The sequence below is a fragment of the Erythrolamprus reginae genome, chromosome 9, assembly GCF_031021105.1.
Source record: "Erythrolamprus reginae isolate rEryReg1 chromosome 9, rEryReg1.hap1, whole genome shotgun sequence".
NCBI classification, from domain to species: Eukaryota; Metazoa; Chordata; class Lepidosauria; order Squamata; family Dipsadidae; genus Erythrolamprus; species Erythrolamprus reginae.
The window spans coordinates 14,960,308-14,986,231 of record NC_091958.1 but is presented as its reverse complement, the minus strand read 5'-3'; the positions used below and the strand labels follow the sequence as shown (position 1 = coordinate 14,986,231).

General features: G+C 42.2%; 1 protein-coding gene across 3 annotated transcripts in view; it reads left to right on the top strand.

Annotated features, from left to right (window-relative positions):
- Positions 1-24,038, top strand: part of CDH5 (cadherin 5) — a 47,620-nt gene extending 23,582 nt beyond the window's left edge. For all 3 annotated transcript variants that reach the window (XM_070760376.1, XM_070760378.1, XM_070760377.1), the window contains exons 4-12: positions 5,292-5,408; positions 6,829-6,996; positions 7,261-7,448; positions 9,338-9,591; positions 13,277-13,407; positions 14,996-15,123; positions 17,022-17,130; positions 18,471-18,716; positions 22,046-24,038. In XM_070760376.1, the coding sequence (XP_070616477.1) occupies positions 5,292-5,408; positions 6,829-6,996; positions 7,261-7,448; positions 9,338-9,591; positions 13,277-13,407; positions 14,996-15,123; positions 17,022-17,130; positions 18,471-18,716; positions 22,046-22,557 (1,853 nt within the window). In that variant the 3' untranslated portion in view covers positions 22,558-24,038. The remainder of the gene's footprint in view (positions 1-5,291; positions 5,409-6,828; positions 6,997-7,260; positions 7,449-9,337; positions 9,592-13,276; positions 13,408-14,995; positions 15,124-17,021; positions 17,131-18,470; positions 18,717-22,045) is intronic.
- Positions 24,039-25,924: the final 1,886 nt, after the last annotated feature.

The following is a 25,924-nucleotide window of genomic DNA, read 5'->3' as shown; positions in this document are numbered from 1 at the left end:
GAAAAGATATAGGGATACAAGAGAAGATATAGGAGATATAGGAGAGTAATAGGACAGGGGACGGAAGGCACCCTAGTGCACTTATTTATTTATTTATTGGATTTGTATGCCACCCCTCTCCATGGACTTATGCACGCCCTTTACTGACCTCTTAGGAATCTGGAGAGGTCAGCCGTGGATAGTCAAAGGGTAAAGTGTTGGGGGTTAGGGGATGATACTACGGAGTCCGGTAATGAGTTCCATGCTTCGACAACTCGATTACTAAAGTTGTATTTTTTACAGTCAAGTTTGGAGCGGTTAATATTAAGCTTGAATCTGTTGTGTGCTCTTTTGTTGTGGTGGTTGAAGCTAAAGTAGTCTTTGACAGACAGGACGTTGCAGCATACAGTCTTGTGGGCAATTGTTTCTGGACCACAATAAAATAAATGGGAAAATCCTGTTGCCAATGAAAATTAAATGAGGGTTAGGGTTAGAAACACGGTTAGAGAAGGTTAGATATTTCTACAGCAGGGGTCTCCAACCTTGGCAACTTTAAGGTTGGAGATGTCCAGAGATCCTTTACAAGAAGAGGACTCCACTCCTCCACTCAAGCAACCAGACTTAAAATTCTGGTCTTAGAAAGTTTAGAATTACATCACCATCGGCATGACCTAAGTGTAGCTTATAAAATTATCTGCTACAACATCCTTCCTGTCAATGACTAATTCAGCTTCAACCACAACAATACATGAACACACAACAGATGCAAACTCAAAGTCCAAACTCGACTGCAGAAAATATGACTTCAGCGACAGAGTGGTCAATGCCTGGAATTCACTATCTGACGTCATGGTTTCCTCCGCAAATCCCCAAAACTTTACCCTTAGATTGTCTATGGTGGACCTTACCCAGTGGTGGGCAGCAGCCGGTGTGCTCAGGTGCTCCATCCCAGTAGGAAATTCCGGGAGGCATGCGTAGTTGCGTGTCCCCGACGCACCCCGATGGGCCCTGCGGGGCGTCACATGCCCCTGTGTGCCCGTGCATGCCCCCGCACACACCCACATGTCCCCACATGAGATTTGGCTTCTGTGCATGTGCAGCAAGCGAAATCCCATGTAAGAAGGCTCGCGCAAGCAAACTCTTGGCATTTTTTGCCCATTTTTGCATCTGGGCATGCACGGAAGGAATAATATCAGAGAAAATTGGTGAAATCTCGCTCTCACACGCGTCCTCATGCAAGATTTGGCGCCAGCCTTAAAGGGTGCATGAGTAGGAGTTAAGACGAGCGGCTTTTCATTGACCTCACCCCATTTCTAAGAGGTCAGTAAGGGCCTGCATAAGCATAGCAGTGTGCCTACTATCCCTGTCCAAATGTCTCCCTTTTATTTGTACCCATCTTATTTATTTTATTTTATTTTTATTTATTCATTTGTTCAATACACAAATACATAGGAAGAAAAATAGACATGTACTAATATATATAAGGGTAAAGTGAACTTAGAGGAGAGGATATATGAAAGAAAGAAAATATATATGATAAGTGAGAGAAATGAAAGATTATTGGACAGGGGACGAAAGGCACACCAGTGCACTTATGTACGCCCCTTACTGGCCTCTTAGGAACCTGAAGAGGTCAATCGTGGAGAGTCTAAGGGAGAAATGTTGGGGGTTAGGGGTTGACACAATTGAGTCCGGCAATGAGTTCCACGCTTCGATAACTCGATTGTTGAAATCATATTTTTTACTGTCAAGTTTGGAGCGGTTCATATTAAGTTTGAATCTGTTGCGTGCTCTTGTGTTGTTGCGGTTGAAGCTGAAGTAGTCATTGACCGCTAGGACATTGTAGCATATGATCTTGTGGGCAATACTCAAATCGTGTTTTAGGCGCCGTAGTTCTAGGCTTTCTAGGCCCAGGATTGTTAGTCTATTTTCATAGGATATTCTGTTTCGAGTGGAGGAGTGAAGGGCTCTTCTGGTGAAATATCTTTGGACATTTTCAAGGGTGTTGATGTCTGAGATGTGGTGTGGGTTCCAGACAGATGAGCAGTAGTTTAGGATGGGTCTGGCAAAAGTTTTGTAGGCTCTTGTGAGTAGTGTGAGATTGCCTGAGCAGAAGCTGCGTAGGATCAGGTTAACAACTCTAGAAGCTTTTTTGGCGATATTGTTGCAGTGAGCTTTAGCAATTAGGTCATTCGATATTAGTATTCCAAGGTCTATATGTATATAAATAATGCTATATCCATGAATATTACTAACTATGTACTTGAATGAATGAATGAATGAATGAATGAATGAATGAATGAATGAATGAATGAATGGCTTGTGGACTTCAATTCCCAGTGGAATTGGGTAAGGAATTCTGGGAGTTGAAGTCCGCAAATCTAAAGGAACTCAGAGACCAAAATGGAGATTGCCATATTAAAGGTGTCTAATATATTCATGCAACAATCTTAGAATAGAGGGAGATAAAGAAAAGATGATCTGAGGGAAACATTTTATTTATTTATTTATTAGATTTGTATTCCGCCCGTCTCTGAAGACTCGGGGAGGCTCACAGAATAGATTCAAACATAAGCATGTAGCACAAGTCTAATAATTTAAAATGCAACTAAAAACCCTAGTGCAATACGCAACCATACAGTCCAATCACACCATACATTACATTTATTGGTCAGAGGGGCAAGATCTAATTGCCCCAAGTCTAGCGACATAGATGGGTCTTGAGGCTCTTGCAGAAGGCGAGGAGGGTGGGGGCAGTATGAATCTCTGGGGGGGAAATGTCTAAACTGACCCTAAAAATTAAAGGTAAAGAAGACTCACAATTTTATGATTGTTGGAATCTACTCTATCTCTGGTTAAGAAAAAAGAAAAAATCCTTGCTAATTACAATATGAACATGTAAAGTATATAAATATACATATATCCCTAATGAAAACAAAAAGAGCAAGTGAGATAATATTATGATTTACTAAATGAATTGATTGTCTAACAACAACAAAAAGAACCCTAACTCTTTTTTGATAAAAGCTGTCACTGAATCTAAAGAAAATCTACATAATTTCGGAAGAATATAGATACTAACCCTGTACACGCCTTTATTTTAATATACAGTGGAACCCCGACATACGAAATTAATTGGTTCCGGAAGGAACCTCGTATGTCGAAGAGCTCGTAGGTCGAAGCATTGTTTCCCATAGGAAACAATGGAAAAGTGATTAATGCGTGCAAGCCCGAGGGCTGAGGGGAAAAGACGTCGGCTGAGGGGTGCCCGGTGCTTCGGAGCCGGCATGGGGGGGCTTTCCATGCTGGCTCTGATCTTTTCAGATAGGCGCGCCGATTCTCCGCTCACTCCGGGTGAGCGGCGAATCGGCGCATCTGTTTAAAAAGATCGTAGCCGGCATGGAAAATCCCCCCATGCCAGCTACGAGATTTTCAGGCAGGCGCGCCGATTCTCCGCTCACTCCGGGTGAGCGGCGAATCGGCGCGCCTGCCTGAAAAGCTCGTAGCTGGCATGGGGGGATGTTCCATGCCGGCTACGAGCTTTTTAAACAGACGCGCCGATTCGCCGCTCACCCGGAGTGAGCGGAGAATCGGCGCGCCTGCCTGAAAAGCTCGTAGCTGGCATGGGGGGATTTTCCATGCCGGCTACGAGCTTTTTAAACAGACGCGCCGATTCGCCGCTCACCCGGAGTGAGCGGAGAATCGGCGCGCCTGCCTGAAAAGCTCGTAGCTGGCATGGGGGAATGTTCCATGCCGGCTACGAGCTTTTTAAACAGACGCGCCGATTCGCCGCTCACCCGGAGTGAGCGGAGAATCGGCGCGCCTGCCTGAAAAGCTCGTAGCTGGCATGGGGGGATTTTCCATGCCGGCTACGAGCTTTTTAAACAGACGCGCCGATTCGCCGCTCACCCGGAGTGAGTGGAGAATCGGCGCGCCTGCCTGAAAAGCTCGTAGCTGGCATGGGGGGATGTTCCATGCCGGCTACGAGCTTTTTAAACAGACGCGCCGATTCGCCGCTCACCCGGAGTGAGCGGAGAATCGGCGCGCCTGCCTGAAAAGCTCGTAGCTGGCATGGGGGGATTTTCCATGCCGGCTACGATCTTTTTAAACAGATGCGCCGATTCGCCGCTCACCCGGAGTGAGCGGAGAATCGGCGCGCCTGCCTGAAAAGCTCGTAGCTGGCATGGGGGGATTTTCCATGCCGGCTACGATCTTTTTAAACACACGCGTCGATTCGCCGCTCACTGCTAAAAGCGGAGAATCGGCACGCCTGTCTGAAAAGATTGCCGCCGGTCCGGTGGGGTTTTGCAGCAACCTCCGAGCCCAGGTTGCTCGGAGGTTGCTGCAAAATCCCACCAGACCGGCGGGGATCTTTTCAGGCAGGCGCGCTTTCTCGAAAGGGCGGAGAAAGCCCTCTCTCGCAGCCTCCTGGCTGGGAGCACTTTCGCTGCGAGAGAGGGCTTTCTCCGTCCCTTTCGGGAAAGCCCTCTCTCGCAGCGAAAGTGCTCCCAGCCAGGGAGAGCGTTCAGATCCCCCCACCCCCAGCAGAAAGCGTTCAGATCCCCCCACCCCCAGCAGAAGCCAAGGACTCACCAAGCGCTGGATACGAACGGAGAAGAGCCAGGCTGGTTTGCTTTGCAGAGCCGAATAAAGTGTCACGCCCCCCTGACGCTTTTGGCGGCAAAAGAGCCCAGCATCGCTTCGGAAGCCGCCGAAAGCGTCAGAGGGGCGTGACGCTTTATTCGGCTCTGCATCAGCTCGGAAGCAAAGCAAGCTAGGCCAGCTCTTCTCGGCTCGTATCCCGAATGGAAGCTCGTGAGTCGAGCAAAAATTTCTCTACTCTCCCAGCTCGTATCTCGAGTAGCTCGTAAGTAGAGCTGCTCGTATATCGGGGTTCCACTGTATAGGTTTCTTTTTTTTTTCTTTGTTTTTCTTGTGTATTTTTTTCTGTGTTTTGTGTTGTCAATTTTTTCTTATTAGATGGAATGTTTTATGTATTCTATGTACCTTGTATTATATTTGTAAATAAAAATTTTCTTTTAAAAAAAATGAATCTCTGGGGGGAGCTGATTCCAGAGGGCCGGTGCCCCCACAGAGAAGGCTCTTCCCCTAGGCCCTGCCAAATGACATTGTTTGGTTGATGGGACCTGGAGAAGGCCAACTGTGTTCCCATTTCTCATTATTGTATTTCTATTGGCACTGCTAATTTCCTCAGCCCTCTGAAACAAGACATTTCAAACCATTCAAATATACTTGCTATTTTTCATTCTCTCTCTCTCTCCCTCCCTCTCTCTCTCTCTTGCTCTTTTTAGGAACATCTGTCACCAAAGTGACAGCTGTGGATGCTGACGACCCAACCCTTCATGGCCATGCAGATGTTTTCTACGAAGTTACTGAGGGCAAAGACTACTTCAGAATAGATAACTCAGGTACAGGATCTACTATATAAATACAATTTGTACGAGGACAAGCGAAAACAATTGTCCGCGACATTTTCTGCCCGATCAAAAAAACAAAATGACATCTATTCTCTTTTCCACATAGAAGAGATTGTTTAGTAAACCTGTGATTATTTAAATTATGTATTAACTCACTAATTGCAGGCTGAGGTACACTTGAGGTCTGACCAAGCAGGTATATTCCTTGTCATGGATGGATGGACAGGAGAGAAAGAGAGCAATAGAAAGAGATAGATGAAATAGAGATAGAGAGATGAGATATATACAGAGAGAGAGGGGAGAGACAGAATAGAGATAGAGGAGAGAGAGACACAGAATAGAGATGGATGGATGCATGGACAGATGGATGGATGGATGGATGGATGGACAGGAAAGAAAGAGAGATCAATAGAAAGAGATAGATGAAATAGAGATGAGATAATAATAATTATTATTATTATTTATTAGATTTGTAAGCCGCCCCTCTCCGTAGACTCGGGGCGGCTCACAACAGTGATAAAAACAATACAGTGTTTATAATGACAAATCTAATAGTTAGAATCTAAAATAACAATAGTACATTTAAAAGACTAAAAAGCAAGAAACCCCAATATATAAAAACATACATACAGTCATATCACGCACAAAAACTATATAGGCAGGGAGAGATGTCTCAGTTCCCCCATGCTTGATGACAGAGGTGGGTTTTAAGGAGTTTATGAAAGGCAAGGAGGGTGGGGGCAATTCTAATCTCTGGAGGGAGCTGATTCCAGAGGGTCGGAGCCGCCACAGAGAAGGCTGTTCCCCTGGGTCCCGCCAGATGACATTGTTTAGTCAACGGGACCCGGAGAAGACAAACTCTGTGGGACCTAACTGGTCGCTGGGATTCATGCGGCAGAAGGCAGTCTCGTAGATACCCTGGTCCGGTGCCATGAAGGGCTTTATAGGTGATGACCAACACTTTAAATTGTGACCGGAAACTGATCAGCAACCAATGCAGACTGCGGAGTGTTGGAGTAACATGGGCATATTTGGGAAAGCCCATGATTGCTCTCGCAGCTGCATTCTGCACGATCTGAAGTGATACCGAGAGGGAGAGGAGAGGCAGAATAGAGAGAGAGGAGAGAGAATATAGGTGAATGGGTGGATGGGTGGATGGACAGGAGAGAAAGAGAGATAGCAATAGAAAGAGATAGATGAAATAGAAAGGAGAGGGGGGAAGAGAGAGAGAGAGAGACTGTTAATATCTATCCAGTTTCATCCAACATCACAGGAACAACCATTGCCTGAAGAATTTTAATCTTTGTACTTTGTTATTTTAACCACCAGCACTAAAAGTTCAAATCTATTGGGGGAAAACAGTGGAAGTGACAATATAAACTAACGTTTGTGTTTTCTTTTTATTTTAAAGGAACCATTTACACAGCTGTGCCTGACTTGGATAGAGAACAACAAGCTACTTATACCATTCGGGTGAAAGCGAAGGACGGCAGGGGTTTACACGATGAAGAATTGGGCACTGCTACCGTCCTCATTAAATTAATTGACATCAATGACAATTTCCCAACATTTAAGCAAAGTGAGTTTTGCAAAGTCAAAGGGGCCGAATCTAAAACCGCTCTATCTTTATTTCTGCAGACTCCAGTTAACATATGATATTAAAATGCAATGCTTTGTTATTATTGCTGAGGAACTGAACTTTTGGGATGGTTTTCTTTGTGGTAGTTCAGACCCTGTAAAACTGTGGATTGTAAAAATGCAAGTATCTCCCATGACATTTATCTCTTCTTCATCACTGAAAACTTTATCTGAACTATCGGGGGTTTGTGAACATCTTTTTCAGAAAATTTCACTTTCGAAGTCCCTGAAAATGTCAGTTTGACTGGTGAAGTCGGTAGATTAAAAGTCGAGGACATTGATGAACCGCAAAACAGGGATACCAAGTACAGCTTCCGCCAGGGGCATTACCAAGACACTTTTAAAATTATACCAAATCGCTACACAAATGAAGGAGTAATTCAACCAACAAAGGTATTGTTTTGGAAACTCAATTGATTTTGTGTCTTGGGATATTTATGCGTTGCCAGTTAGAACTAGGTCTACTTGAAAGAATGGAATGGAATAGAATAGAATAGAATAGAATAGAATAGAATAATAGAATAGAATAGAATAATAGAATAGAATAGAATAATAGAATAGAATAGAATAGAATGATGGAGGAGGAGGAAAATAGAATAGAATAGGATGGGATGGGATGGGATGGGATGGGATAGGATAGGATTAGATAGGATAGGATAAGATAGGATAATGGAGGAGAAGAATGGAATGGAATGGAACGGAACGGGACAGGACAGGACAGATTTTTTTTATTGGCCAAGTGTAATTGAACACACAAGGAGTTTGTCTTGGTGCATATGCTCTCAGTATACATATCCAGGTACATATAAGCAATTAAATCATATTAGGACCCAGTCAATATAAATTGTAAGGATACAAGCAACAAAGTTACAGTCATACAGTCATTACTGGGAGGAGATGGGTGATGGCAACACTGAGAAGATTAATAGTAATGCAGACGTAGTAAATAGCTTGACAGTATTGAGGGGATTATTTGTTTAGCAGAGTGATGGCTTTCGGGGGGGAAACTGTTCTTGTGTCTAGTTGTTCTAGTTGTAGCTGTTATAGCATTAGTAAATATGCAAGTGTAAATCTAATCTAATAATCTAATTAATAATTAATAAATCTAATTAATACAGTAGGATGGGGGGTTATATCAATTGAATGAATAAGACTAAAAAACATCTCTACGCATTGCTAAAACTGTTGATGTCATGACCTTTAACTGCGTGAAACAGTGCATTAGAGGACAGTGATTTTGAACCAAGGTATCTTAAATGGGCTAATTTACACAATGCACTCAAACTTCCTGAGGGAATGAAATTTGGAGAAGTTGTGGTTGCATCAGAGTGCTAGTGACTGCACTGCTGGACTACTGCTGCAGTCAGATGATATAATTTTCAATGTTCTATGACAATTTTCCATATAACCTCAAATATCCTTTACTTACTCTCCTTATATCTATGAAATAATAAGCTAGCTAGAATGAAATATCTATGAGTTGTCCTGTATCAATTAAAACCTCTTGGAGCAGATAGCCCCTTAGTACAAAGTAGGTAATTGCCAGATAATTTCTTGAAAGGGAGTTCCAAATAATATAGACCACTACACCGAGGGTAGAAGTGTTCCATTATATTTGTGTATTTTCAATACAAATTTCATGTGAAAATGAATTGAATTGATTTTTTTCATTGGATGTCACATGCTTTGAGGAGTTTAACTCAAAATCTCAGCTCAAAAAACCCACCCCAAAAAATCAGTTACTCGCCCCTTTGTGAACTTTTATTTTATTTATTTGTTTATTTGGTCAAGTACGCATTGGTAGTATACAAAGATACTGTATTACATGAGACTAGTAAAAGAGAAACATTAGGACAGGGGATGGAAGGCACGCTGGTGCACTTACGCACGCCCCTTACTGACCTTTTGGGAATCGGGAGAGGTCAACAGTGGATAATCTAAGGGTAAAGTTTTGGGAGTTGGGTGATGATACCACAGAGTCAGGTAGTGAGTTCCATGCATCAACTAGTCGGTTACTAAAGTCGTATTTCCTGCAGTCGAGTTTGGAGTGGTTTACTTTCAGTTTGTATCTCTTGTGTGATTGTGTGTTGTTGTGGTTGAAACTGAAGTAGTCATTGACAGGAAGGACATTGTAGCAGATGATTTTATGGGCTATGCTTAGGTCGTGTTTAAGGCGACGTAGTTCTAAGCTTTTTAAACCTAGGACTGTAAGTCTAGTTGCGTAGGGTATTCTGTTGCGAGTGGAGGAGTGGAGGGCTGAACCTGTCTCCTTTTTCATTTAGCTCTTGGACTTTGAAAAGATATCTGAATACAGGTTTGTGGTTGAAGCCACTGATGCCAATATCAACTATGCCTATACTGCACGGAAGGGCCTTGAGAACCTTGCAACGCTAATGATCAAAGTTCTTGATGTTGATGAACCGCCAGTTTTCCCCCACACTTCCTATACGTTCACTGTCCAAGAAGAAAGTGCAACGAAGGTATCCATTGGATGCGTTTCTGCAAGTGACCCTGATAAAGCCAGGCGGAAAATAAGGTAATGAAAAGTTAACTGATCCTATCCTAAAAGTATCTTCTGAATATTTTTTTAAAAAAAATAAGCATAGAGATTTTCTGGTCTAATGTGCCATTAAAGTGCAATTAACATGCATCTGTTTTATTTCATGCAAAAATCAGCTCCTGGAACCCTGCCAACTGTCAAGGTTACAGGAAATTTGCAGAAGAAAATGTTATTGTTTGCTTCCTTCCTGCTTTATTCCTAAGGAGGCCCACTATTCTGATGACTCAATTTCCACTTGGAAAAAAAAATTCTCTCCATTGCCTCCAAACCAAAGTTACAAACTGGCTTTAGGAAGAGGCAGGAGGCAGAGTTAAGTGATTTTGACCCCACAAACCATCTAAGTCCAACCCCTCTTGAATTGCGGTGACATTTATCTGGTGCAATTTAGTACTGAACTTTAGTTCACTAAATTCTAATAGGTGGGCTGGAGCAGTGTTTCCCAACCTTGGCAACTTGAAGATATCTGGACTTCAACTCCCAGAATTCCCCAGCCAGCCAAGTTGCCAAGGTGGGGAAACACTGGGCTAGAGCAATAAATCTTATGAATTGCAACTTAAGAGCCAGAGTGGTGCAGTGATTAGAGTGCGGCATTGCAAGCAACTTCAGCTAACTGCTAGTTGTAGTTTAGTTCATATCTTACCAGGTTGACTCGGCCTTCCATCCTTCCAAGATGGGTAAAATGAGGACTGCTTAGAGAGGGCTGTAAAATCACTATGAAGTGGTGTGTAAGCAGTAAAGGTCTACCAAAAATTTTACTACCACACTGTGGCGTGGCTTATGCTGGACACCCTGCATTTTATTTCAGTGCAAATTGGGTGCTCTGGGGTGGAGCGCCATTTTCGCTACCCCACTGCATCCCCACCCACCGTCCAGGCAGTAGCCCACGCCTGTATATAAGTCTAAATGCTACTGCTATTGAGACATGCTCCTGATCCTTTGTGCCTGACTTAATGTCAGCTAAAGTTCAATACCAAATTAATCCCAGATAACAGTCAACAGAATTCCAAGAGTTGGATTCAGAATACAGTGGTACCTCTACTTAAGAACTTTCTTTAGAATCAGCCGCGAGAGCCATCGTGGGGCTTCCAAGATTCGCCCATGTTTCTTCAACACTCCGTGGCTTGCATTGGCTGCTGATCAGTTTCCGGTCACAATTCAAAGTGTTGGTCATGACCTTTAAAGCCCTACATGGCATTGGACCAGAGTACCTCCGGAACCGCCTGCTACCGCACAAATCCCAGCGACCAATAATGTCCCACAGAGTTGGCCTTCTCTGGTCCCATCGACTAAACAATGTCGTTTGGCGGGCCCCAGGGGAAGAGCCTTCTTTGTGGTGGCCCCGGCCCTCTGGAACCAACTCCCCCCGGAGATTAGAACTGCCCCCACCCTCCCTGTCTTTCGTAAACTACTCAAGACTCACTTATACCACCAGGCATGGGGGAGTTGAGACACCTTTCCCCCAGGTTTTTTTATACTTTGTTTTATGTTTGGTATGAATGTGCTGTTTGGTTTTTTAAATAATGATAGGGTTTTATATGTTTTTAATATTAGATTTGTTCTACTACTATATTGTTTTTATTACTGTTGTGAGCCGCCCTGAGTCTTCGGAGAGGGGCGGCATACAAATATAATAAATAAATGAATAAATAAAAAATTTTCTACTGAAGAACCCGAGCCTGGAAAAATTTCCCAGGAAATTTGAGACCAGCACAAAGGCCCGGCCAGTTTCCTGCCATTCCCCCTGGGTTTCTCTCTCTGGCGCAGTGTATGGGAGGCAGACTCGCGCTGGGTGTATAGGAGGCGCATGCTCCTCCTCACGGCCTCAGAGTCCCTCTTTTTTTTTTAAGCCTTAAAGTTTTGGATTTTTTTTATTCCCCATACCTCACTTTCTACCTTCAACAGCGACTGTCCTCCTCCTCTTCTTCTTCCTCCTCCTCCTCCCACCCAAATTCCAAGCATTATTTGCTTTTACATTGATTCCGATGGGAAATAATGCGTCTACTTAAGAACGTTTCTACTTAAGAACCTGGTCACGGCACAAATTAAGTTCTTAAGTAGAGGTACCACTGCTTTTGTGGGATAGCAATAACTCTAAACTGATGGTACATTTAACTCCACCCCCACCTCTACCTGCTCTTTTTCTACATTTTGCTAGATCAGCCATTGCTACATCCAACCATTGGGAACCAAGGCCAACAACTCATGGTTGTCATCCAATTAAGTTGGGTAATATGGAGAGTGATATACAATAGAACAGGGGTCTCCAACCTTGGCAACTTTAAGCCTAATGGACTTCAACTCCCAGACTTCCCCAGCCAACTTTGCTGGCAGTTGAAGTCCACCAGGCTTAAAGTTGCCAAGGTTGGAGACCCCTGTAATAGAACACTTAAAGTGTTTGTCTGATTGTTGCTTCTTGTAATGGGGTTTTCTTCTTCTAAGCCACCCAGAGCCCCTGGGAATGAGTTGGATATTAAACTTAATTACATATATGTGTGTAGCATATTTTTGCTGAATTGCAAATGAAGTGAGACTAGTATAGATCTATTTTGAGGTTTCCTCGATATATATATATATGTGTGTGTGTGTGTGTGTGTGTGTGTGTGTGTTTTCGTAGATTTTCACGGATGTGAAAATATACCAAGACCGTCATATATATATCAAATCAAATCAAATACCAAGACCGTCATATATATATCAAATCAAATCAAATCAAATCAAATAAATGAATAAATAAATTATATATATATATATATATATATATATATATATATATATATATATATATATATATATATATATAATTTATTTATTCATTGATTGATTGATTGATTGATTGATTTGATTTGATTTGATTTGTATGCCGCCCCTCTCCGGAGACTTGGGGCGGCTAACAGCAACAATAAAACAGTGTACAATAGTAATTCAATACTAAAAATGATTAAAAACCCATTAATATAAAAACCAAACATACATACATACATACCATGCATAGAATTGTAAAGGCCTAGGGGCAAAGAGGATCTCAATTCCCCCATGCCTGATGGCAGAGGTGGGTTTTAAGTAGCTTACGAAAGGCAAGGAGGGTGGGGGCAATTCTAATCTTTGGGGGGAGTTGGTTCCAGAGGGCTGGGGCCGCCACAGAGAAGGCTCTTCCCCTGAGACCTGCCAAACGACATTGTTTAGTTGACAGGACCCGGAGAAGATCCACTTTGTGGGACCTAACTGGTCGCTGGGATTCGTGCAGTATATACCATATATTTTAAAATAATTAAACAGGAAATAAATAGGAACCCAACTCTATCGATTTAATTTAGAATTTATTGAAGAGTCACTCTTTTCTTCTTTTTGCCCTTTTCAAAAAGGCATTTATGTACAACTTTGAAAAGAAATAGAAATGACATTCACCCATTCTGGGCAACAGTGGAATGTAATAGTTCAAACTCTGAGTGTTATGGCAAAAAGCCACTGTTCTGTTAATTAGACCAACACCTTATATTATCACATTGTCTATATTTCCTTTGGCGTAACAATTTGCAAACTATTTCGCCATATTATTGCAGGTTTAGCTTGCCTTGTCATGTGTAAATGCAGACATTTAATAACCCATAATTCTTACGAGGCTCTGTAATATTCAGTTGACTTTTTCTTATACCCACTTTAGTTACCATATCTTAAGATCCACTTCTTTTGAAATAAGTACCAGTGGGTGTATTTTTGCCACAAAGCGTCTGGACAGAGAAGAAAACAGCTGGCATAATATAACTGTTGCAGCCAATGAGCTGGATCAAAATAGTAAGTATGAGTAATCAAAATAGTAAATATTTCTTTGTATCATCGATACGTTGGGTAATGGTGCAGTGGCCTAGAGGTGGAACTCAAGCATTTATAGTAGCAATTCCATTTAGACTTATAGACTTACAGCCCTCTCTAAGCCATTTACAGAATCAGGATATTGCCCCCAACAATCTGGGTCCTCATTTTACCCACCTCAGAAGGATGGAAGGCTGAGCCGGTGGTGAGATTTGAACTGCTGAACTACATCTAGCAGTTAGCTAAAGTAGCCTGCAGTGCTGCTCTCTAACCAATGCTGGATATTCAGTAGTAGTAAATAGATAGGGAAATTGTATCTCTTTGAGGCGAGGAGAGGCCAGGCACCCTAACCCAAACCCTTGACGTGAGTGACATCAAGTTGGCCACCTTTAAGCCAGTCACATGACCTTTAAGCCAACCCCAGTCACATGGTCATAAAGCCACTCCCACCTGGTCACATGGCTGGCAAGCCAAACCCACAAACTAAGCCATGCCCACAGTGTAGTAGTAAAAACTTTTTGCAGCCCTTCACTGCTCAAAACCCAAAAACTTTAACCTTAGACAGTCTACTGTCTACAGTCGATCTCTCCCCATTTCTTTTTTTTTTAAGAAACTTTACTGATTTTCTTAAAATTGGCAAACATACAAACACACATTTAACATAAAATTGGGGTTGCAAATACCCCACTTGTTCAAGAAGTCAAATTGCAATACAGAAAAAAGAATACATTATTAATATGTTAAGTAAACCTATTACTTTAAGTGAAAAGAAGAGATTTTATGTTACCTTATTATGAAAAAAACCATAAACTTCATATCTAAGCAAAGTACAAACACAAGAATTAAATCCTAACCATACTACTATTGTGCATTTTTAATTCTTCTTTTTGTCTATCCATGTATACACTTTATTCCAAATCACATAAAATTCAGATTCTTCTTGGTTATTTAACCGTCTTGTCATCACATCCATTTCAGCGCAGTCTAATATTTTCTTAATAACCTCCTCCTCTTTGGGAATATCTTCCCCCTTCCAATTTTGCGCATATACTATCCTGGCCGCTGTCATTATGTGAATAACTAGATGTAAAATATATTTCTTATATTTCTGTTTGTTTATACCTAGTAAGTAAAATTCTGGAGTTTTTTCTATCTCTTGCTTTATTATTTCTTTTATTATTCTTTCTATCATTTTCCAATATGTCTTAACTTTGCTACAACTCCACCATTGATGATAATATGATCTCTCCCCATTTCTAAGAAGTCTGTAAGAAGACCTACAGTCCCTATCCTTCTATCCTATTATCCTCTAATCGTTACTTTTTACTAATGTAATGTTTATACAAACTACTGTACTACTATCCTATACATGTTTGACAATAGATAGATAGATAGATAGATAGATAGATAGATAGATAGATAGATAGATAGATAGATAGATAGATAGATAGATAGATAGATAGATAGATAGATAGATAGAATTATACTTTTCATAATAATATGGTCTGGATGTGTTTATTACAATTGGTTTCAGGATGATAACCAGTTAATTTTGTTTTTCCTTTTTCAGAAAAGATAGTCCCCAGATTAGAAACCCATGTACCAGTTTATATTAAACTTAAGGATATAAATGACAATGCTCCAGAATTCGCTTTTCCATATGACCCACGTGTTTGTGAAAATGCTGCACCTGGACAGGTAAAGTTTCCGGGCGGGAAATGTTCTTTCTACTTAGTTTCAACACTCTACAGTTGATTCAAGAATCTATATCTTTCTCAGTTTCCTCTCTTTGAAGAAATAAAATTGGATTGAATCAAAAAGGTTCTTCAGTAGCTCTTGTCCTTTAACTGGCAAAGCACACATCTAGGCTAGTTTTTTATATTAAAGAAAGATTGTTAATCCTACTGCATTCTATGGAGAGGGGCGGCATACAAATCTAATAAATAAATAATAAAGGAAAATACAAATCTAATAAATAAATAAATTTTGACCAGTCTTAACAAAGGAACACTTGGGCTAGTTGATATGGACTTTAAGATCCACAGGTATTCCAGATTTAAATAGCTTTTTAAAAAAAACTTAGAAGAGAATTAGAGGTAGGCCTTTTTTTAATGCCTTATTTTGGCATAAAACTTTGCCCTTTCCATTTTAATTGCATTATAGGTCTCAAAAGCTAAAAATTAGATTATTTGGATTTCTAAAAGGGTCTGCTTTATTTAGCTTTCATTTATTGCCTTGAATTCAGTCAGAGGTAATTTGTAAATACAATATATCACACTGTAAACCATGTGATTTGCGGTGTGATGTATTGGGTGACTTCAACTAATTATGGTTTATTAAACAAAACACAGTAAAGGTATTATGCACATGTGGTTTACAGGCTACATTTCCCCTTTGATGTTCTACTGTTATATTTTTCTTCATAGAACACATCGCAGGAGTCATTTTCTGCCATCAGCACATAGGTAGCTTGCAAGACATGTTATACAGAGCAAGATTATTCAAAGGGATTATTTAGGTTTTTTGCTAATGAGACCAAAATATGCCTTTGACAAAGGCAGAGCATTTGTTCTAGAATCCACATGGATTTGTTGAAAATATCACATTTCATAGTGCATAAAATCATACACCAAAATGTCCTTCCTGTTAGTGACTACTTCACCTTCAACTGCAACAATACACGAGCACATAATACATTCAAACTCAATGTAAACCACTCTAAACTAGACTGCAAAAAATACGACTTCAGCAATAGGAGTGAACAATGCCTGGAATGCACTACCCCTTAGATCAGGGGTCCCCAAACCTTTTACACAGGGGGCCAGTTCACTGTCCCTCGGACTGTTGGAGGGCCGGACTATAAAAAAAACCTATGAACAAATCCCTATGCACACTGCACATACCTTATTTTAAAGTAAAAAACAAAATGGGAATGTATTATTTAGAGGGGGGGGAGAAGTCTGAAATTCATATATGTTTATGTTTTGTTTTTAATTTTCTTTTGTTAACATCTGATTGGCTATACAAGGTTTTCTTGGCTTATAGAAAAATGTATGAAGAAAGAAGGAAGCACTTTGGCATAACGGTTAATAAGTTAGAAATATAATTGGTGGTGTACTTTTTTGAGGAGGGAATTTAATTAAAAGAAAATGAATGTAACTGGATGGCAACTTTTTTGATGATTGATATTAGTTACTAACAAAATACCGCATTTTATTCATGGAAAATTAGATGTGCTCCTGTCATTCACCCATGGGCCGGATAAATGGCCTCAGCGGGCCGCATGTGGCCCGCGGGCCGTAGTTTGGGTACCGCTGCTTTAGATAATCTAAGGTTCAAGGTTTTGGGGTTAGGAGTAAAAACCATAACCCCAAAACCTTGAACCTTAGATTATCTACAATTGACCTCTCCCCCTTTGTAAGAGACGTGCATAAGCACACCATTGTACCTACCATCCTTGTCCTACTGTCCTATTGTCTTTTATCGTTACTTTTTATCATTACTTTTTTAATGTTAGCTTTATACAATTTACCATCCTATAATTGTTTGACAAATATATAAAAATAAATAAATAAATAATTTTTCTATCCATAAAGGTGATCACAAGAATTTCTGCGGTGGACAAGGATGAAACACCACCAGATGTGAAATTCAAGTATTCCCTGACTTCTGAAGACAGCAACTTTACCCTCATTGACAATCGTGGTGCGTGTCTGTGGAATACATGCTCTAAAAACAGGAGTCTTGATGGCCATATGTTTTTTTTAAGATTGTTTACCAGTTAACAGAAATAAACAATGAAACAGATCTGGTGAACTCCAAAGTGCCACTAACATAGTTTACCGTCTTTTTTTTAAAAAAAGAGTAACACAACCATTTTAGCCCTATCATCCTGGCATACTCCGTAGTTTATTACAACCCCCTACAATAGCTCAATCAGTGTCAAGGTTCCAAGTAATACTTGCCCTTAAAGTAACAACAGTGAGGCAGGCATGTGACTTCATCAACTGAAAAAAAGTCCAAGCACCTATTTGAAAACTTATCTTGGTTGGTTGGTAATCCACTCCCACCCAGCCACATGACTTTTAAGCCACCCCCAGTCACATGATTGTCAAGCCACTTCCATCTGGTCCCTTGGCCAGCAAGCCACGCCCACAAAATAAGCCACACCCACTGGCAGCCCATCACTGTCTGCATGCCCCTCCCTGCCCCTAAGCTCCAGGCTATGCCAACCCTGAAGCACTGTGAAAAAAAACTCCGCTGGTAAAAGCTACATGAAGAAAAGTTAAGCCAACTTCATGCTTGACAGCTAGCTTGCTCCCCCAGGTATCTGGAGAACCTCAAGATGTTGTAGCCCCAATGGGCAAGTCTGGTTTAATTTTAGCCATGGGTGTGGGGGACGGAGAGAGAGTTAGAAGGGAGATATTTGCTGAATTTTGAGAGTTGGAAATTGAAGAATTGAAACCCCGGAAAATAATCCAATCCCGTTCCCACTGTTTAAAATTCTCTACCTCGTCCTTCAGTGACAATTAGCAGCAAAACAGTCCAGTTTGGTGGCAACATTGCCCAAAAAATCCTTATTTTTGAAGGAAAATGAACCAAAATACCATGAAACTAGTGTGCCTTCCGTCCCCTGTCCAATTGTCTCTCCTATATTTTATATATCTATTCTCCCATCCATATTTCCTTCCTCTACTCTTCATTGATGTATTCTATTCTCATATCTCTTCTTCTATCCCTTCCCTGATATTTACCACTACACATTTTTATTCTCTTTAACTTTCAATTTGTATTGGACAAAATAAATAAATAAATAAAATTTCAAATGGGTGTCAGAGCTACAAACAGGATATTGGAAGTTCTTATCCAACTTGCCAATCGATCATGCTAAATTAAAAAGTTTCATAGAATGGGAATGCTCTCTCCTTCTACCCATCAGTTGGGTTCCATAAATTGGAGGCCGCTGTTATGTGTGGTGGTAGCTGGAAAACCTTTTCAAACTGTCACTTTTTGATCATTCAACTACACACTATTGCATTTTCCAGATAACACAGCAAATGTCACCGTCAAGTTTGGACAGTTCAACCGAGAGCTGCTCAAAACTCATCTCTTGTCTATCATCATCTCCGACAATGGCGCGCCGCCCCAGACCAGCACCAACACTCTTACCATTCAGATTTGCCAGTGCGACAAGGAAGGGGGCTTCACCCTTTGCGAAGAGCGAGCGAAGCAAGTGGGAGTCGGCATCCAGGTCTTGGTGACCATCTTTGTCTGCATCTTCACCATCCTTGGTAAATCAAGCTTCACTTCGCTTTGCTTCCTGTTTTGAATGGGGCAGAGGGTTGAAGGGAACTTAGTACAAGTAGCAATCCATAGGATGGTGGCTTTTAGAAGAGTAGAGTAGAATAGAGTAGAATAGGGTGTAGAATAGAGCAGTGTAGAGTGGGGTAGAGTAGAGGAGTGCAGAGTAGAGTAGCATATAGAGTATAGTGTGGAGTAGGGTGAGTGTAGAGTGGAGTGTAGAGTAGCATAGAGTAGTGTAGAGAAGAGGAGAGGAGTGTAGAGGAGAGTGTAGTGTAGTGTAGTATACAGTAGGCTGAGTGTATATTAGAGTGTACAGTAGAGTAGCATAGAGTAGTGTAGAGGAGAGTCTAGAGTGTAGTGTAGAGTAGGGTGAGTGTAGAGTGGAGTGTAGAGAGTAGCATAGAGTAGTGTAGTGTAGAGGAGAGGAGTGTAGAGGAGAGCAGAGTATAGTGTAGAGTAGGCTGAGTGTATATTAGAGTGTAGAGTAGAGTAGCATAGAGGAGTGTAGAGGAGAGGAGAGTCTAGAGTGTAGTGTAGAGTAGGGTGAGTGTATATTAGAGTATAGAGTAGAATAGCATAGTGTAGAGGAGAGGAGAGAAGTGTAGAGGAGAGGAGAGTGTAGTGTAGTATACAGTAGGCTGAGTGTATATTAGAGTATAGAGTAGAGTAGCATAGAGTAGTGTAGAGAAGAGGAGAGGAGTGTAGAGGAGAGGAGAGTGTAGTGTAGAGGAGAGGAGAGTGTAGTGTAGTATACAGTAGGCTGAGTGTATATTAGAATGTAGAGTAGAGTAGCATAGAATAGTGGAGAGGAGAGGAGAGTCTAGAGTGTAGTGTAGAGTAGGGTGAGTGTAGAGTGTAGTGTAGAGCGTAGCATAGAGTAGTGTAGTGTAGAGGAGAGGAGAGGAGTGTAGAGGAGAGCAGAGTATAGTGTAGAGTAGGGAGTGTATATTAGAGTGTAGAGTAGAGTAGCATAGAGGAGTGTAGAGGAGAGGAGAGTCTAGAGTGTAGTGTAGAGTAGGGTGAGTGTATATTAGAGTATAGAGTAGAATAGCATAGTGTAGAGGAGAGGAGAGGAGAGGAGTGGAGAGGAGAGGAGAGTGTAGTGTAGTATACAGTAGGCTGAGTGTATATTAGAGTATAGAGTAGAGTAGCATAGAGTAGTGTAGAGAAGAGGAGAGGAGTGTAGAGGAGAGGAGAGTGTAGTGTAGAGGAGAGGAGAGGAGAGTGTAGTATACAGTAGGCTGAGTGTATATTAGAATGTAGAGTAGAGTAGCATAGAATAGTGGAGAGGAGAGGAGAGTCTAGAGTGTAGTGTAGAGTAGGGTGAGTGTAGAGTGTAGTGTAGAGTAGAGTAGCATAGAATGGTGTACGGTAGGGTAGGGTAGGATAGGATAGGAATTGGAGGGAAAATTGGAGGTCTTCTATAAGTGGTGGGTTTCTCCCAGTTTGAACTAGTTGTTAGAATCAGTAGTGCCGGCAGCCCACCTGCCTGGGATGCTTCTGCGCAGGCACAGAAATGTCACCTGCACATACAGGTGCACGCGCAAACTGGCAGCAAAATTATTTAGAACCCACCACTGCCTTCTAGTAGTGCAACCCTGTGCTTAGGGGGGAAATTCTATACCATTTCCTAGACTTTACCTCCCCTGCAAAAAAGGGTGGGGGGCTTTTACGTTTTCCCTTACTGTCAAGGTACCTAAGGATTCCTTTAGAATTTCTCCAGTTTTCTGACTCTTGGAAGGTGGGTAGAAAAACATGGTGCTTCTGCTTTGAACTTTTTTCTGTTCTTTGAAATTCTTGACAATCTTCGCTTCCAAAGCTGAAAGGGGTTGGAGTTTGACTGAAGCCTGTGAACCTGCAGATCACAAGAAAGAGATAGCGGTGTGATACTCCTTGGCAGGAACGCTGCCTTACGTTCGCACAAACTTCCCCGTCCCCTTCTCTTCGGGAAGAAATGTCAACACAAATCCTCTTTCACCAGAGTGAAAGGAGCACCAGTGGAAAAATTGCAGGAGTGTTAAAAGCTCTTTCTTTCTTTCTTTCTTTCTTTCTTTCTTTTCTTTCTTTCTTTCTTAATAGGACAAAACTCCTATAATGGTATATAGAGAATGGGACACAGGAAGATACAATCAGACAAGAGAGGTGGGGGAATTCCCAGTGGATTAACTCAAAGGAGAGGGGACAAATAGGAAGGACAGAGGCTTCTCCATGCCTTTTCCTGTTACAATTTTGTAAGTGGAAAATGGTTCTTAAGAAGAGGCAAAAAAAAATCTTGAACACCTGGTTCTTATCTGGAAAAGCTTCAATATCTGAAAGTACAAATCTCTGCCTGTGGTTTTCAAGATTTTGCTGAGAGCTAGTAAGGTTGGGGCCACTAAAATCTCAAAGGCCGTGCTATAAGAAAGGTCAGGTGTAGTGGCAGAGAAGATGGAACAACTTGCCTCCAGAAGTTGTGAATTCTCCAAAACTGGAAGTTTTTAAGAAGAGATTGGACAATTGTTGTCTGAAGACCTTCAAGGTCCCTTCCACCTCTGATCCTATTCTATCCTATTCTTATTCTACTCTATTCTTATTCCTTTTTATTCTATTTCATACCATTCCATTTCTACTATTCTTATTCTTTTCTATTCTATTATTCTATTCTAATCTATTCTTATCCTATTCTATTCTTATTCTGTTCTTATTCTATTCTTCTAATCTATTCTTTTTCTGTTCTTATTCTAATTCTTTCTCATTCTTATTCTATTCTATTCTATTCTTCTATTCTATTTTTATTTTGTTCTTATTCTAATTCTAATTTTAATTCTAATTCTATTCTTATTCTATTCTAATTCTTATTCATATTATATTATATTCTATTTTATTGTACTCTATTCTATTCTATTCTTATTCTATTTTATTCTACTCTATTCTTATTCTATTCTATTTTATTTTATTCCATTCCATTCCATTGCTTCTATTCTATTCTATTTCCATCCCATCCCATTCCATTCTTATTCTATTTTAATTCTTATTCTATTCTATTCTTTTTATTTTATTCTATTCTATCCTTTTTCTTATTCTAATTCTTATTCTATTTTATTCTTATTCTATTCCATTCCATTCTGATATGCCTCCCATGTCCTATCAAATGAAAATGATAAGCAGTTGCATTCAAACCCAACTATTTCATGTCAAAAGGTAGGTATCACCCTTGAAATTTGGCTAGGTGGAAGGTATTGAATTGTCATCACAATCAAAGTCACAGAATCAATGTAATATGAATAAGCTACGTTGGCTACTCATTTCCCCTCCCCCCCTTTTTTTTTTTAAACAGCGTTAACGATGCTGCTAATAGTCTGGAGGAGGAGGCACAAGGAAGATCTCGGTGTTCTCAAGAAGAACGTAGAAGAGATCCACGAGCAGCTGGTGGCCTACGACGAAGAAGGCGGCGGTGAAATGGACACCGACAGTTATGACGTCTCAGTTCTCAATTCAGCCCGGCAGAGAGGGGTGCTGTCCCCCAGGATGCTTTTGGAAGATTCGCCTTGCAATTATTCCCGGGAACAAAAGGTCCCTGAGAATGGACTTTCAGGCATCGGAGAAATGGGCATCATGATTGAGATGAAGAAAGATGAAGCTGATAACGATGGAGACATCTTGCCCTATGACACCCTGCACATATTTGGCTACGAAGGCGGCGAGTCTATTGCAGAATCTCTCAGCTCCTTGGGTTCGGGATCCTCAGATTCGGATATTGATTATGATTTTCTCAACGATTGGGGTCCCCGATTCAAGATGCTGGCAGAGCTTTATGGTCCAGATCCTAGCAGAGATCTGTTCTACTGAGGGTGGCCAATGGCAGGTCATCCCAACCCTGTCCGTAAACAATAAAACTGAAAGACGGTTCAATTCTTCGTGCATTCCTCCTGCAAAAGAAAACCAGGGGGGGTTTTTTACACATTTTCAAGGCAGAATGAGATAACCTAAGGCCGTTTTGGTGAACCTGTGATGGTGAACCTTTTTTGGTGCCAAAAGGGTGTGTGTGCATGCATGCTCACACCCATTCCCTCTCCCACACACATGCGCACACCCCCTGCCCCATCCCAGCACATATACACAGGCCTCACTGAAATGGTGAAAAAACAGGCAAAGGGGCAAACTAGAAATTCAAAAAAAAATGGATTTCCTGTTTGCCCGTTGGGCTGTTTTTCGCACACCGGAGCCTTCAAGGAAGCTTCCTGAAGGCCTGGAGGGTGAAACACAGCACAATGGGCAAACCGGAAGTGTTTTTTCGGAATTTCCGGTTTTCCTGTTGGGCTGTTTTTTGCACTCCAGAGTCTTCAAGAAAGCTTCCTGAAGCCCTGAAGGGTGAAAAACAATGCAATGGGCAACCCGGAAACAGGGGTGGGCTACTGCCCGGATGGGGGGAACGCAGTGGGGTAGCAAAAATGGAGCTCCACCCCAGAGCACCCAATTTGCACTGAAAGATGTTGAAAGAAAATGTAGGACGTCCTACATAAGCCACGCCCACAGTGTGGTAGCAAAAAGTTTGGTAGCCCTTCACTGCCTGGAAGTCTGTTTGCGAACTTCCTGTTTGCCCGTTGGACTGTTTTTTGCACTCCCAGGATTCAGGGAAACTTCCTTGAAGCCTCTGGAGGACAAAATGGCCTTCCGCAAGGCCAAAAATCAGCTGGCTAGTGCACATGAGTGCTGGCGTTGACATAGGGCAACGCCTTGTATGCTCTCTAATATGGCTCCATGTGCCACCCGAGGCACGTGTGCCATAGGTTCACCATCATGGAACTATGACATACATGCCATAGATGGCATGCAAATCAGCCGTTGCCACAGCCCAGCTCCACTGAGCATGCGCGTGTGCCTCCCACCAGAAAGTTGATCTTTGCACTGTATTTTGGGCCTGGAAAACCTCCTGTACCAACCTGGAAGCCAAAAATGGACAAGGGGGACACATGCGTGGGAATGCAGGGCACATGTACGGGGGTGCTCACATTGCATTTTGGGGTCCCACATGAGCGTGCATGTGTCCGTGCGCATGCGTGCATGTTTTGGTCACTCGTCATCAAAAAGGTTCGCCATCACTGACCTAAGGGAAACAAGCTTTAAACAAAATCAGGTCTGTAGATATATTTTTTTTAATGGGAATGCCATTGTATTGTGGTATTAAAAATGTTCTCCCTTATTATAGAAATCCAATGTTTAAATGCTTTTAAAGCACTGTGGCTCTTGCCTGCTATAACAAAGCTTAGTTGATGTCTTGTTTGTCCTGATTGTTGCAGCTATTTCTAATTAAATGTATTTTTTAGTTACAAGCTTTTACTGAATGAATTGTCTCAACATCCCTGTACATATTTGTTACTGGTAGTGATGAACAACTGGGGGAAGACTGGCATTTGAACTCAAGTAAAAAAACCTGTACGAAAGCTACCAGAAGTTCGGAAAACCATGGTCCATAATGGATCACAATTCGCAATCAGTGATGGATATTACTTACTTACTTTTTATTTATTATTATTATTATTATTTATTGGATTTGTATGCCGCCCCTCTCCGCAGACTCGGGGCGGCTAACAACAGCAGTAAAACAGTACAACAAAATCCAATACTAAAAAAGCAGTTAAAACCCCATTACTGTATATAAAGACCAATCATACATACAAACATACCATACATAAAATTGTGAAGGCCTAGGGGGAAAGTGTATCTTAGTTCCCCCATTCCTGGCAGCAGAGGTGGGTTTTAAGGAGCTTGCGAAAGGCAAGGAGGGTGGGGGCAATTCTCTGTGGGGAGTTGGTTCCAGAGGGTCGGGGCCGCCACAGAGAAGGCTCTTCCTCTGGGTCCCGCCAAGCGACATTGTTTGGTTGACGGGACCCGGAGAAGACCCACTCTGTGGGACCTAACTGGTCGCTGGGATTCGTGCGGCAGAAGGCGGTCCCTGAGATATTCAGGCCCGGTGCCATGAAGGGCTTTGAATTGTGACCGGAAACTGATCGGCAACCAATGCAGACTGCGGAGTGTTGGAGAAACAAGGGCATATTTGGGAAAGCCCATGATTGCTCTCGCAGCTGCATTCTGCACGATCTGAAGTTTCCGAACACTTTTCAAAGGTAGCCTTACTTACTTACTTACTTACTTACTTACTTATTTAGTCCAATACATAATGTAGGTTTCATAGGATATAAACATAAAAAAATATATCAATGGAAGTTTAGAAGAAAAGATATAGCAATAATATGGAAGAAATACTAGAGTTCATAAACATATACATGTAGTTAGTAGAAATATAAGAGAAGTATTAGGACAGGGAATGGAAGGCACTCTGGTGCACTTATGCACACCCCTTACTGACTTCTTAGGAATCGGGAGATGTCAACTTACTGCCGCTACTAGTGCGCTTCCCGTGGAGCTCTGTGAACCCGGTGCACACCTGCGCACATCCCATTGCGAGATTTTCCTTCTGCGCATGCCCAGGAAGCAAAATCTCGCAAGGGGACAGGTGCGTGTATGAGATTTCAGCAACTTTTTTTGTTCCGCACATGCGCAGAACCAAAAAAAGTGGCCCAATCTCGCTCCCGCGCACATCCGCTCGTGAGATTTTGCTTCCTGCGCATGTGCAGCAGCAAAATCTCACTTGGACACATGTGCATGTATGCTGGGGGTGCAAAGCTGCGCACATAGTTCCATTTTCCCTACCGGAGCTACAGTGTGGCCCGTATCGGTAGGAACAAAATACTGATTGCAACCATTTGAAATCTGTTAGTAGGTCTCGATGCAGCTCTGTGCGAAACCTTCGACATACGATCAGCAGAGTTGTTGCAGTGGTGTAGATCAGAGGTCCCCAACCGCCGGTCCGCGGACCGGCACCGGGCCGTTGGGGGTTTTCAGCCGGTCCGTGGCGCCAGGGCCCCCTCGGCCTTTCCGCACCACCAGCGGCGCTCCCCCCGCCAGCCAGCCAAGCCCCACGCCCGCCGGAACCAGCTCCTCGCTCTCCCCCCGCCGCCCGCTGCGTTTGCAGGAGGTGGGGAGGGTCGGGTGGCCCGCCAAGGCCAGGAGGGACGCCGCTGCCCCCCCCCCTTCCCTCTCTCCGCCCGCCGCTGCGCCTCCTTGACGCCGAGAGGAAATGCCGGCAAAGGCTTTTCTCAGCGGAGGTCTTCAATGTCGGGGGCGCACGGGCGGTTGCACGCGCTCCCTATCT